This window comes from Olea europaea, chromosome 14 (genome assembly GCF_002742605.1).
Source record: "Olea europaea var. sylvestris chromosome 14, O_europaea_v1, whole genome shotgun sequence".
Classification (NCBI taxonomy): domain Eukaryota; kingdom Viridiplantae; phylum Streptophyta; class Magnoliopsida; order Lamiales; family Oleaceae; genus Olea; species Olea europaea.
In genome coordinates this window covers 16,786,231-16,799,349 of record NC_036250.1, presented here as the reverse complement: position 1 = coordinate 16,799,349, position 13,119 = coordinate 16,786,231, and the positions used below count along the sequence as shown (strand labels likewise).

Sequence of the window (13,119 nt, the reverse complement as noted above, 5' to 3'; positions counted from 1 at the left end):
ATACAAGAATTCATCAATTTAACCTAAAAATCCATCCAAACCTCCAACGAGCCAACCGAAAGCAAAGAGAAAAATCAAGAAACCTTCCAGAATCAAAATCTTTGAAAAGTCCGTAGTCTCCCTCTGTATTTATATATTGTATGTACATGCGTATGTATATCCTTTATACTTTCCCTCTCTGAGTACTGATTATTACTCCTGTGTGCGCTTCATGGGAAGAAGAACCAGAGCTACAAAATTCAAGATATTATTGAATTTGTTACAAGCATGATGAATTTCATAAAACACCCAAAAGAAATTCTGGTGCAATTCTCCAGATGGATCTCGGATCTTGACCGGAGGCTACTGCTTTTAATCCTTTTACCCATTTCACTTTTTCTCTACGTTTTTCTCTCGTCGATCAACACCACCACCACCAGTGTAATAGTCTCGTTTTCCAATTATGCACCTTTCAAATCCATATTCAACAGCTACTCCCCCGGCATCAGCCATGACCATGATGCACAGAACGAGACCCAGCCCGAGCCCAAGAAAGGGCCGAGAATTGCGGTTTGTTTAGTGGGCGGGGCTCGGCGATTCGAGCTTACTGGACCCTCCATAATAAAGAGGATTCTCAAAGTATATAATAATTCCGATCTCTTTCTTCACAGCCCGTTGGATTCGAATACTTACAAGTTTACGCTTCTGAAGAAGGCGCCCAGAATCGCCGGCGTGAAAATCTTTCAGCCGCAACTGATTCCGGAGACTGAGTCACAGCTCCGAGTCCTCTCTTCTCAGAACTCGCCAAATGGCATACAGGTACATTTACTAGATCCATTTTTCTTTTTCATTTTTTGTCCCTTGTGTTTATTATTGCAAAATAAACAAACTAAAAGTGTATTGATATTAACCCTTACATTCAGAGTAATGCTATCAAGTCCTGCTGTGATTAGAACACCAGTCTAAATGGCACTGATGATAGGTTGAATGATTATTTAATTTTACATATCATTTAATGTCACCCTAAAATTGGGTTATAACCCAGTAGGACCACACAACATTATTCTTTCATTAATCATGTAATTGAGCCATAAAATTGATGCAATTTGAAAATTTTTAATTAAAAATAGCTCATAACGTATAATTTTTTGTTGTGATTTCTTGTTTAATTTTTAAATATTTTTGAAAATTTAGTTATTATTGGTTGTGAGAATATTCTATGTGTTGATTGTTTTGGCAAATGGCAAAATCCAATTTGATGGGATTGGGTAGTTTTGGCTACTAGTGTGAAATATCAATCTTCCAAGTGTTCTTTTTCTAGCCGGCCGCTCTGTAAATTGTAAATTTTATCAAGAATACTATAACGATGATTAAGATAAGGCCATGCATTTTGAATTTATATAAAATTTATCGAACTTGTGATGAATTTACCAGCTCCAAGGCTCAGATGTGCGTAAAATTTACTGTTGTATTATTGAATGTTTGACTCGATTGTGTAAACTTTGTAGTCTGTATTTGATCAAATTTGACGTTTATGAATTGTTTGAATTTTCTGGAGCCGCCATTGGTGTCTTCTTGTGGTTAAATTTCCATTCGTTGTTTCTTAATTGTTACTGAGAGTTGGAATTTGGTTTGTAACTCTGGGAATTCATTTTTTGTTTGGTTTTCTGATCTGAGGTTATATCTGGTTGGGCGGGTAATGTGTTCTTAATCAGTTGAATTTATGTCAATCCTAATAGAAAAATCGAGTTTCATTGGGCCAGACCTAAATGTCTACAATGGAGTCTAGGACCATGTTAAACTTCTATAGGAGGATTGGAAAACCGTTCTTTTGGTACGCAACGTTAAAGAACATCTGAGTCTTGATGACTTCATCATATAAATGATATTATGTGCATCTACATATTCACCATATTTTTCTAGCATGTTTAGTACGTTGGATTGGATTCGAGAACTACTAAATTTCATCGATCTTGTCCTTTAACTGTGACGGGTTATCTTTCACATTTGTCATTTCGTCTGATCAATGTCTTTTCTCTCCTTGTAGGGCCTGTTGCAATATTTCAATCTGGTAGAAGGATGCCTAACAATGATCCAATCATACCAAGAAAAGAACAACTTCACGTATGACTGGATTATCCGAACCCGAGTTGATGGGTATTGGTCCAAGCCGTTGGCACCCGATAACTTCATCCCGGGTCATTACTTAGTTCCACCAGGCTCCTCTTATGGTGGCCTAAATGATCGTTTTGGTGTCGGCGATGTTAACAGCTCCATCGTTGCACTTTCAAGACTTTCAATGGTTCCGGAACTCGACTCAGCCGGGTACAACCAGCTTAACTCGGAAACTGCATTCAAGGCCCAACTCACCACTCGAAAGGTTCCTTATGTAACCAAACCACTTCCGTTTTGTATAGTAACAGATCGTCGATATGATTTTCCCCCGGCCCGTTTTGGTGTCCCAGTGGCAGCGTTGTCTAGCCCAGGCCCGTTAAGTGGAGCTAAATGCAGGCCCTGCACGCCGGTGTGTACTGGGTCGTGTGTTGGGCCTATAATGAGTAGGCTTGACAAAGGATGGAGCTGGACTGAATGGACCAACAACACAGTACAGCTTTGTGATGCCCATGATAAATGGGAAAATGGGTGGGAGAAAATATTTGATAGGGTGGCCGGGAAAAAGCTAGCCGCGGCGAGGGAGGAAGTTTGGTCCATGAAAATCGAGCAGTGTGTCAATGATTTTGAGAAGTTGAGAAATCGGACCGCCAGTTGGGAGGCTCCGCCAGTGGCTGAGATTTGTCGGCTTGGCTTGAAATCTAGATGAAAGCAAAATGAGAAATGTTGGGATGGCTTTTAACTCAAAAAGAGCCCCTAATTTTTTTTTTTTTTTTTTTTTTTTTTTTTTTTTTTTTTTTTTTTTTTTTTTTTTTTTTTTTTTTTTTTTTTTTTTTTTTTTTTTTTTTTTTTTTTTTTTTTTTTTTTTAGAATTAACATATAATTACAGTATTGCATAATATCTCTAGATGGCAATATTCTTTACGACGAAAATGGCAGAATTTTCGTGTGATGATAAAATTATGAATAACATATGTACATTATAAATTGTTTGAAAATAGGATTTCATTCACAAGGGATCTGAATGAACAGCAAATTATTCTTGTTGTACTTATCAGGAATGGAAATGGGCTTCTCGTTCTGCATGGAGTGACAAAACAATGGTGGCTGTAATTTACAACAGATCGTTTCTCAGCTAATAAGTTTGAAAATTGTCCGAACCATTTGGATTGTAATTTCATTTATATAGCAATTTGGGATTTTAAGCTTTCATCGTTATGGAGATAAAAGTTCGAGAACTGTACATGTTTTGATAAAGGAAAATTATGTTAGGTTTAACTACTACTAGCTAAGAAGCACGAACACGAGTGACACCTCAACACGCGATTATTTGAAAAAGTTCTAACACGATATGTCGTCGATAAGTTATTAAAATATTATTTTAAAACTTATTTTAATATGATAGTCTAAAGTAATAATTTTTTATATTTATTGTATCATATATAACTAAGTTTGATTTTTTAATGGAAGGTAAAATGGGAAAATAAAAAATTATTCACATAAAATTTTACACTTTGCTTTGTTTTTTAAAGAATAAATTCGAAAAAGAAAAAAAAATAAATTAAATATATGCTACACAAAAAATTTTACAAAGTGCATTTAGCCCCTATTTGGCTCCTATTCTATTTCATTTTTTTTTCCTTTCCTTTATTTTCAACTATACAATCTTTCATAAAATAATATTACACATAAATCGAAAACTTTTCATTCTTTTTCGATCACACATTTTTCCAAAAAATATTATTCTAAACAATAAAATTTGAAAAAAATGGGGGCTTAATATTGTTGGACCAACAGTCAAAAGTATATTGGTTTACATCACAAATTTTCATTTTCCAGTCAGCACGACTTTTCATAATTTCTTTCTTCTTCAATATCTTTCTTCTTTTCTTCCTTCTTATTCAAAGGCAGTCAATGTCTTCTTCTTCATCTCCGACACAACACAAGGAACTCGGACACGCTTTGACGACGTATTGTCACAATCGATGTCGGATAAGTGACGGACATCGACACATTGACACCGGCATCATGTCGGTGGTTCCCAAACTACGAGTGATTGATCTATGTCGGATAGTTTTAAGTATTAGTTGTTATTGTCGTTATGATGGTTTTGAAAATATCGTTTTGCTTGAAAGAAGGCCCTCACTAACCTAAAAGGTAACATATATATTGAATGGACAAAACTACATTGTCAGAAGGATTTAACAGATAATTTGACATAATTGCACGTGTCAATAGAAAATTAGATGAAAAAACTGTCTATGTTTTAAGTTTCCGATGATAGAATGGCACTTGACATTATGTCAAATTTTATGTCAATCTTGATGTTCATGTAGCATGATTGATATTGAATTTTGAAATTTTCACGGTTACATTGATTAAATTTTCGTAACCTTAAAGGATGCGATATGATAAACTCATTGTTTAACGTGAATCATGATTGTGGCAAGTCAGAACAGCAAACACATATTGGAATATGTAGTAACATACGAGAAATGGAGCTACTTTTGAAAACTTGTCGGACTCTACAATTGCAGAATCTTTACGTATTTTCATGTTTTGAAATTACACAAAATTGAGATGGTGCTTTTTCTTATTCATAATTTCATATGCTGGGGCATCTATGATTTATGGTACCACGTGTCCTCAAATATATAATGTGTATTTAACGCTCTAATTTTGATTGTGTTGACTTTCTTTCTTCCTTTTTTTACCCCCCAAAAATGCTAAACGATCCGCAGCGGTGACTCCATGGATGACCGCACACTCACAATCGAGACGTGAGTCCTACATGAGTAAAAAAATATTTTCCCCCTCCCGTGTGTGTATTATGTCAACCTCGAGTATGACCGCGCAGTTCGTCTAGCATGGTTCTTTTTCTCCAAAATCACTGCAATAACAATTGAATCGAGGATTACTGAATTTTACTTTTATATTACGACCTGGTCAACTATATTTAATTTACACATTCATTACTCATACCAATTTATCATGGACAAAAAAAAAAATAATAATAATAATTCCATGTGGATAGATGAAAATCCTACGAGCATCGAAGTAGTCCACGTGGATGGATGGAATTCTTGTGAATGATAGTCGAGCAGTGGCGGATCCAAGATTGAAGTTCAACTACGACGGCCATTGATTGGATTATTGATTGTCAACAGTCAACAACCGTTATACGAAGTCGTAAAATTTGTAAGCGTAAATCAAATTAATCAATACTTGAACTAAATGACCGGACTTGTTAACATACCTAGAAAATTAGGAAAATTACACAAATGAGTAGCATTTTCTTTTATGGAAAAATAAAATAATGTCTTGCCAAATTATTAGAGAACAGATTAAAATCATTAATCATCCTAGCATTAATCATTTCGATAGTTTTCACATCAAGATACCATTCTATTCTTAGGCTATGTTTGATACACCATTTTTATTTTTATTATTTATTTATATATTTATTTTTTTGGAAAATAGAAAAGGAATTCCATCTTCCCCTTTTTGCTTGTTTGATAGCAAAAATTTTCTTGGCAATTGGAATTCTTGCTTTACCCCACGGGGTTACCATTTCTTGGTTTTCCTTGAATTGGTTTTCTTCCCACTTTGGTGATTTTTTGTTTTCCATCTCTTTTTTTTTCCTTTATTTTTTATTTATTTATTTATTTATTTTTTTGGTGGGCAATGAAAACAAATTGATTGAGCAATTGTAAAAGAGAATATCCCTTAAATTGACAATTTTCATGTAAAACAAAGCCAAACGAACACGAAAAGATGGATGATTTTTTATTTTCTTGAAATTTATTTATTTATTTTATTTTTTTGCAATGGAAACAAATTCTAGGAATAATCGTAAAAGAAGATATCCCTTAAATTGACAATTTTCATGAAAAATAAGGCCAAAAAAATATCAAAAGACACTTTTATTTCAACATTTTTCAAGTAAAAATTATATCAATCAAACACTATTAATTGACAATTCCTACTAAAACAAGTTGTAGGCAATTCGATTTCCTGCGATTCGTTTTCTTTTATCCAAATTCTATTCTCTCAATCAAATAGACCCTTAGAGTGTGTTTGATTGACATGGAAAATATTACCTAAAAAAGAAAATGTTTTCCATCTTTTGTGGAAAATAAAAACCACCTCTACCCAAGGAAAATTAGGCATATTTTCAAAAGTTGGAAAATATTTTCCATGAAAAAAATAGCAATCAAACATTCCAAGTAGGATTTTCCATGGAATCAAATACACCCTTAGTTCAACTGCACTGTAACGTAGAAAAATTGGTGTAAGCACAAGCATAGCAATGATCAAAAGTTTTTCCATTTGAAATACCTTAATCATTTAGATTCCTAAAAAAAAAAACGGAACAAAAATAAACAAATCGGTGCTTCCACCGAACCTAGAACCTAGAAGGTCAGAACATACAAACAACCCTACCAATCCCCCAACGAAATTTTCGTAAACAAATAATAACGAAAAAGGAAGCAAAAGAAGATTAAAAATAAATAAAACCTAGAAACCTGTCACTTCGTATTAGCCTTCCGAGCAATCAAATCGGCAACAAGAAGCCAGAGTTGATCGTGTTGGAAATAATGTTACTCCACCAAAGATATTATGAGAATGAATTACAAACAAAATAAAAAAAATCGAAAGAAGTATAGGAGATGAAGAAATAGCAAAGTATATATATGAAGAAATTGAAGGCTCAAACACAATCTTAGATTGTTATCCTCAAACGAATTCTGCTCCCACTATTTTGGTGTTTAAAGGGTGATCCAGCAAAAGGTTTGAAGGATTAATCAAGCCTTATAAAGATTCAAACACTAAACACTTGTTTGAATCTCTAAAACATAAGAACACAAAGAAAAGGATGAATATGAGAGGTTATTTCCTTTTGGATTTGATCTCAAGAAGTATCAATTTAATAGGTGTTTTTTCAACATTTTTCAATGACCCAAGATCACCTATTTATAGCCAAGTAGTATAGCTTCACGAAGTGGTGCACCTTATGGATGAAAAGCCACCAAAAAACCAACAAAAAACGACCCAACGGTCGATTTTTCTGTACCATGCGACCGCATGGTACAAACCCATGCGGTCGCATGGTACAATCCTACCGAGACCATTTGGTCTCGGTAGGGTTCCATGCGGTCGCATGGCTTTAGGCCATGCGACCGCATGGCCTAGCTTTTTTTTTCTTTTTTTTTTTATTGTTGGTTTTGAACAATCATACCACTTCATAACAATCCCCCACTTGTTCTTCGCATGGCCTAACTTTTTTTTTTCTTTTTTTTTTTATTGTTGGTTTTGAACAATCATACCACTTCATAACAATCCCCCACTTGTTCAAAATTAACAAGTTCTCATATTCAAATTATATGATACTCATGCGTAAGGATTAGATATCTTTCGATTTGAATCTAACCATAGTGTAATTCAAACAAAGTAAAGTCGAAATTCAAGGTAGTGTGAAGCTTTGAACCAAGTATTTCATGTGACAATACCGGTAAGAACACACACACGAATATCACGTGTTCTCAAGTTCCTCGTTTCTCGCTTAGCGCTTTTATGGCCTTGCGCTTATCCTTTTCAATAAACTTTTAAGAGAGAACTCCAACTCTCTATTAAGGCGGCACCACCTTGAAGTTTATTTAGGTAAAGTTCTTCCAGTACCTTTGTTACTTTTAGAAGTACTTGCGGTTTTACACTGAACTTTATTAAGAGCTTATAGCTCAACCCTCGTTTCAGTAACAACCAGCATTATATTAATCTAGGATATGATTATTGCGGATTATAATAATGCTGTAACTATCCACATATCGAATGACTTGTTGTTACCCTTTGAACCCGTATAAAACCTTTTGAGTAACGACATGTAGGGTTGCCATCATTGGTGGATATTTCAGTTAAGGAGTTTCAATCCCATCCTACTTGAAGTAGATGCCACTAAATCTCTATTTAGAGGTTTAGTTAGAGGATCCGCCAAATTTTCATTCGACCTTACATAATTTAGGGAAATTATTCTATCTTTGATTAACTTTATTCCATCCTTGATTAACTTCCTTATGTAGTTGTGTCTAAGACTCATATGTCTAGACTTCCCGTTATATACATCATTGTATGCTTTAGCTAAAGTGGCTTGACTATCACACATTATTGGTATTGAAGAAATATTCTTTGATCCCAAATGTATCTCATAGAATAAGTCTTTAAGCCATTCAGTCTCCTTTCCTGTATCTGATAGGGCTACAAATTCAGATTCCATAGTTGAATGTGTTAGTTGAGTGTGTTATGCATGTTTGTTTCTTTGACTTCCAAGTAACTGCACCTCCTCCTAGAGTAAACACCCAACCCGTAGTTGATTTACTTTCATTCGTGCTAGATATCCAACTAGCATCAGTAAATCCTTCTAATATTGCTGGAAATTTAGTATATTGTAGACCTAAGTTCTTGGTTTTCTTTAAGTATCCGAGAACTCTCCCAATTGCTTTCCAATGTTCATTACTTGGATTGTTAGTAAACCTACTAAGTTTACTTATTGCATAGGCTATATCTGGTCTTGTGCATTGAACTGCATACATAAGACTTCCAATAGCACTTGCATACTCTAATTGAGCAATTTCTCTTCCATCATTTTTTACAAGTTTTGAGCTTGGATCAATAGGGGTATTATACTCTTTTATGTTCAAATGTTTGAACTTATTTATCACATTCTCAATATAATGTGATTGACTAAGGTAATAACCCCCACTAGTCTTTGAGACTTTGATACCCAAAATAGTATCGACTTGTCCAAGATCCTTCATCTTAAATGTGGAAGATAGAAACCTCTTCGTTTCTTTTATCCCATCCATGTGATTACTTATAATCAACATGTCATCAATATATAATCATATAAATGTCATATAATCATCACATATTTTAGAGTATAAATATCTATCTATAGTATTATGCTTAAACCTGAATGATATTATTGTTAAGTCAAACTTCTCATGCCATTTTTTAGGTGCCTGCTTCAAATCGTATAACGATTTTACCAACATGCATACCTTATGTTTGTTTCCAGGTAGAACAAACCCTTCGGGTTGCTCCATATAGACCTCATCATTGAGATCCTTATTTTAGAATTCCTTCTTGACATTCATTTGATGAACATGCAAGTCACGTATCGAAGCTAAAGAGAATAATATCCTTTCTTTTGTCGATAACTTTTGGTTACCAATCTAGCCTTAAAGGTACTTAGAGAGCCGTTAACATTATATTTTCTTCTAAGTACCTATTTACCTTTAATAGGTTTAGAGGTTCTTTTTACACTTTGATACGGTTTTTTAATCATCTTAGATTCTACACAAGTTTTGCATCTATATTCATTATTTTCATTATATGAAATTAAGTCACACTTTTTCATTCGTTTCATGGTACTTTTACCAATATGTCCTAACCTAGCATGCCATAATGAAAATAAATCCACAACATAAGCAAGATCAGCTTTATTTATTTTATTGTCAACAGTACAAAGTTTGACCATTCCTTCACAAGAATAGCCTTTTCCAACAAAATTCCCTTTAAGGGATAATACAAGTTTACCGGATTCATACACACTTTTGATACCCGGTTTTCCTAATAGATTTCCACTAACTAAGTTCCGATTCATATCCGGAACATGTAATACATTAGTGAGGGTAACGTTTTTCCCGGAAGTGAAGATTAAATCTACATTCCCTTTACCAATGACTTTGGATCGAACTTCGTTACCCATTTGAATCTCTTGGTCTCCATTCATTTCATGATAGGTCTTGAATAAAGATTTATCATATGATACATGTACCGTAGCACAAGTATCATACCACCACCCGGGAACCTTTCCCTTAATTGCATTTATCTCGCTCACGGTGGCCACAATCTTTTCTTCTTGAATGGAGTTGATTTTACCTTCGGAGTTGTTTCTTTTTCGGTGTCTACAGTCTTTTGCATAGTGACCAGACTTTCCACACACAAAGCAACCTCCTTTGTTCTTCTTCTTGAACTTGTTAAAGTTTCTTGAAGGCTTCCTTTTGTTGGTTTTTCCAGGTGGTTCAGATTTCTCTATAGCATTCGCTTTAGAAGTTCCTTCCGAAGAGTTTTCACTTCTATCGCGTAACCTGGATTCTTCTTCAATCCTTAGGTGCTTTTGCAATTGTTTTAAAGAGTAATCTTCGGAACTATGCATAATTTTCTTCCGGTATCCTTTCGAAGTTCCCGGGAGTTTTGCTATTATAGCCCCCACTTGAAAGGTCTCCGGGATTTCAATCTTTACCGCCTTTAATTTGTTGACAAGGACTTGCAACTCATGTATTTGGGGAAGTAGGGGAATATTTCCAAAAACTTAAAATCAAAATATTTTGAAATTAAAAATTTCTTTGTACCTTCTTCCTTTGCTTTGTATTTGCTTTCTAAAGCCTCCCATATCTCCTTTGCCGAAGAAGTGTTGGTGTACAAATCATATAAACAATCTGAAAGAGCATTGAGTATGTGACCCCGACATATGAGTTCATCTTCTTGTCGTTTTTGCCTTTCTGCTCTAACTGCTTCGGTTTCTCCATTGGTGGGTTCCGGTAATGGCGTCAATCCTGGGTCTAAGATATAGAAGATCTTCAATGCGGTGAGAAGAAACTTCAGTTTGTTTTGCCACCTTGTAAAATTTGTGCCATCGAACCGATCCAATCGAACCAAATCTTGATTCATCAGTTTGATGGTCGCCATTGTAGTTTTGTTTTCCATCAATCAAAATTCGTTTGAGATTGTTGGAAATAATGTTACTCCACCAATGATATTATGAGAACGAATTACAAACAAAATAAAAAAAATTGAAAGAAGTATAGGAGATGAAGAAATAGCAAAGTATATATATGAATAAATTGAAGGCTCAAACACAATCTTAGATTGTTGTCCTCAAACGAATTTTGCCCCCACTATTTTGGTGTTTAAAGGGTGATCCGGCAAAAGGTTTGAAGGATTAATCAAGCCTTATAAAGATTCAAACACTAAACACTTGTTTGAATCTTTAAAACTTAAGAACACAAAGAAAAGGATGAATATGAGAGGTTATTTCCTTTTGGATTTGATCTCAAGAAGTATCAATATAATAGGTGTTTTTTCAACATTTTTCAATGACCCAAGATCACCTATTTATAGCCAAGTAGTATAGCTTCACGAAGTGGTGCACCTTATGGATGAAAAACCACCAAAAAACCAACAAAAAACGACACAACGGTCGATTTTTCTGTACCATGCGACCGCATGGTACAAACCCATGCGGTCGCATGGTACAATCCTACCGAGACCATTTGGTCTCGGTAGGGTTCCATGCGGTCGCATGGCTTTAGGCCATGCGACCGTATGGCCTAACTTTTTTTTTTATTGTTGGTTTTGAACAATCACACCACTTCATAACAGATCGAACTCCGCAGCCTCAATTCGCAGAGGCTAGACCTGTGGCTTGCCGCTGCGGGAATGGGAGACAATAAGAGTCAAGACTCGGGTGGGAAGGTAGAATATAGAGTTTGGAATTGGGTATTGGGCTTTTTGACTATGTGGTTGTGAATTGTGAAATGTCGAGAAAATTGAAATAACTAGAGTTAATTGTTCCATGGTCATTGAATTTAAGTTCACGTCTTTGATTATCATTGAAGTTTAAAATGTTGAGTTTTGGTCACTAAATTTAGGTTCATGTCTTCGATTGCTAACTGAAATTTAAAATATCGGGTTTTGACCACTGAAATTTGAAAAATATTGTACAATACTCACTGAACTTTGAAAAATGCTGTACATTACTCACTATAAATTCGATATTTTTCAAAATTTAACAATTATGCTAATGAATAACGTACGACATATTCCAAAGTTCAATGAGTAATATATAATATTTTTCAAAGTTCAGCGACTTTTTAAACTTCAGTGAGTAATCGAAAACATGGACCTAAGTTCAGTAAGCAAACAAAGACATTGACCAAAATTCAGTGATCAAAACTTGATATTTTAAACTTCAATTACCAATGAAAGACATGAATCTAAGTTCAGTAACCATTAGAACAATTAACTCAAATATCAGGCATTGGGTTCCCAATTTAATTCACTTAAATGAATAACAAGCCATTGTTTTCTAAAGAAAAAGGCCCAGCTAAAAAAAGTCCCCAATTTCTCATCTTCCTCAATCTTTTTCTTCCCCAATTCGGCAGTTCCTTGTCTCCACGATCATAGCAACTCTGAAAACTTCAACTCGAGACTACACTTGTAAATTTTGATGAAGCCGGCATGGGCAGTCACACCATGGCACCATCTCGTCGGGTGCTGACTTCGCCACTGTAGATGAGTAACTTTTATTAGATTGGTAAGTAATGAGTAACTTTTATTTTATTTATTTATTTACTTTTTAAATTTGATCGAGCAAGTAGTAGTTTAAAATAAAATTCAATGAACATTAATTTAAATAACTCAATTTTAAATGGTTATCTTTTTATTTTATTTTTATTTTTTGAATTTATTTGATTTAATTTTAAATAATAAAAAGAAAATCGTAAAATTTTAAACACCTCCCTCTTCGTTAAATTTTATAATATTATTTGTGGATTTATTTTATATTTATTATGTTACTAGTAGCTGAATCAATTGTATTTTTCTTTCACATTTGACATTTTAAAACCTTCATTTTATATTGCTATTTTTCTATTTAAATTAAATTCACACTTTTCAGTTTTACTATATTACACATTTAGCCCATGTATGATGACCATTACTTTGAAAAAAATGATGTTTTGAATAGTGTGTGTGTATATATATATATATATATTGGATAATATAGGTTAAAAAGTAGGAAAAAGTTTTGATTCTACGTACAAAATTTCTTATTATATATATGTATAGTTCAAAATAAGTATGAGAATTAAAAAGTTTTGTTTTAAAAGAGGACAATCAAAAACTTAATAAATATTTCATTTGCCATCGCGTCATTAATATTTTATACATTAATTAATTATTAAATAA

At 34.0% G+C, this 13,119-nt stretch overlaps 1 protein-coding gene across 1 annotated transcript; it reads left to right on the top strand.

The window, feature by feature from the left end:
- Positions 1 to 2,883, top strand: LOC111409340. Its single transcript, XM_023039390.1, has 2 exons — positions 1 to 798; positions 2,027 to 2,883. The coding sequence occupies exons 1-2, from the start codon at positions 268 to 270 to the stop codon at positions 2,798 to 2,800; spliced, it is 1,305 nt and encodes a 434-aa protein (XP_022895158.1). The 5' UTR covers positions 1 to 267; the 3' UTR covers positions 2,801 to 2,883.
- The last annotated feature ends 10,236 nt before the right edge of the window (positions 2,884 to 13,119 follow it).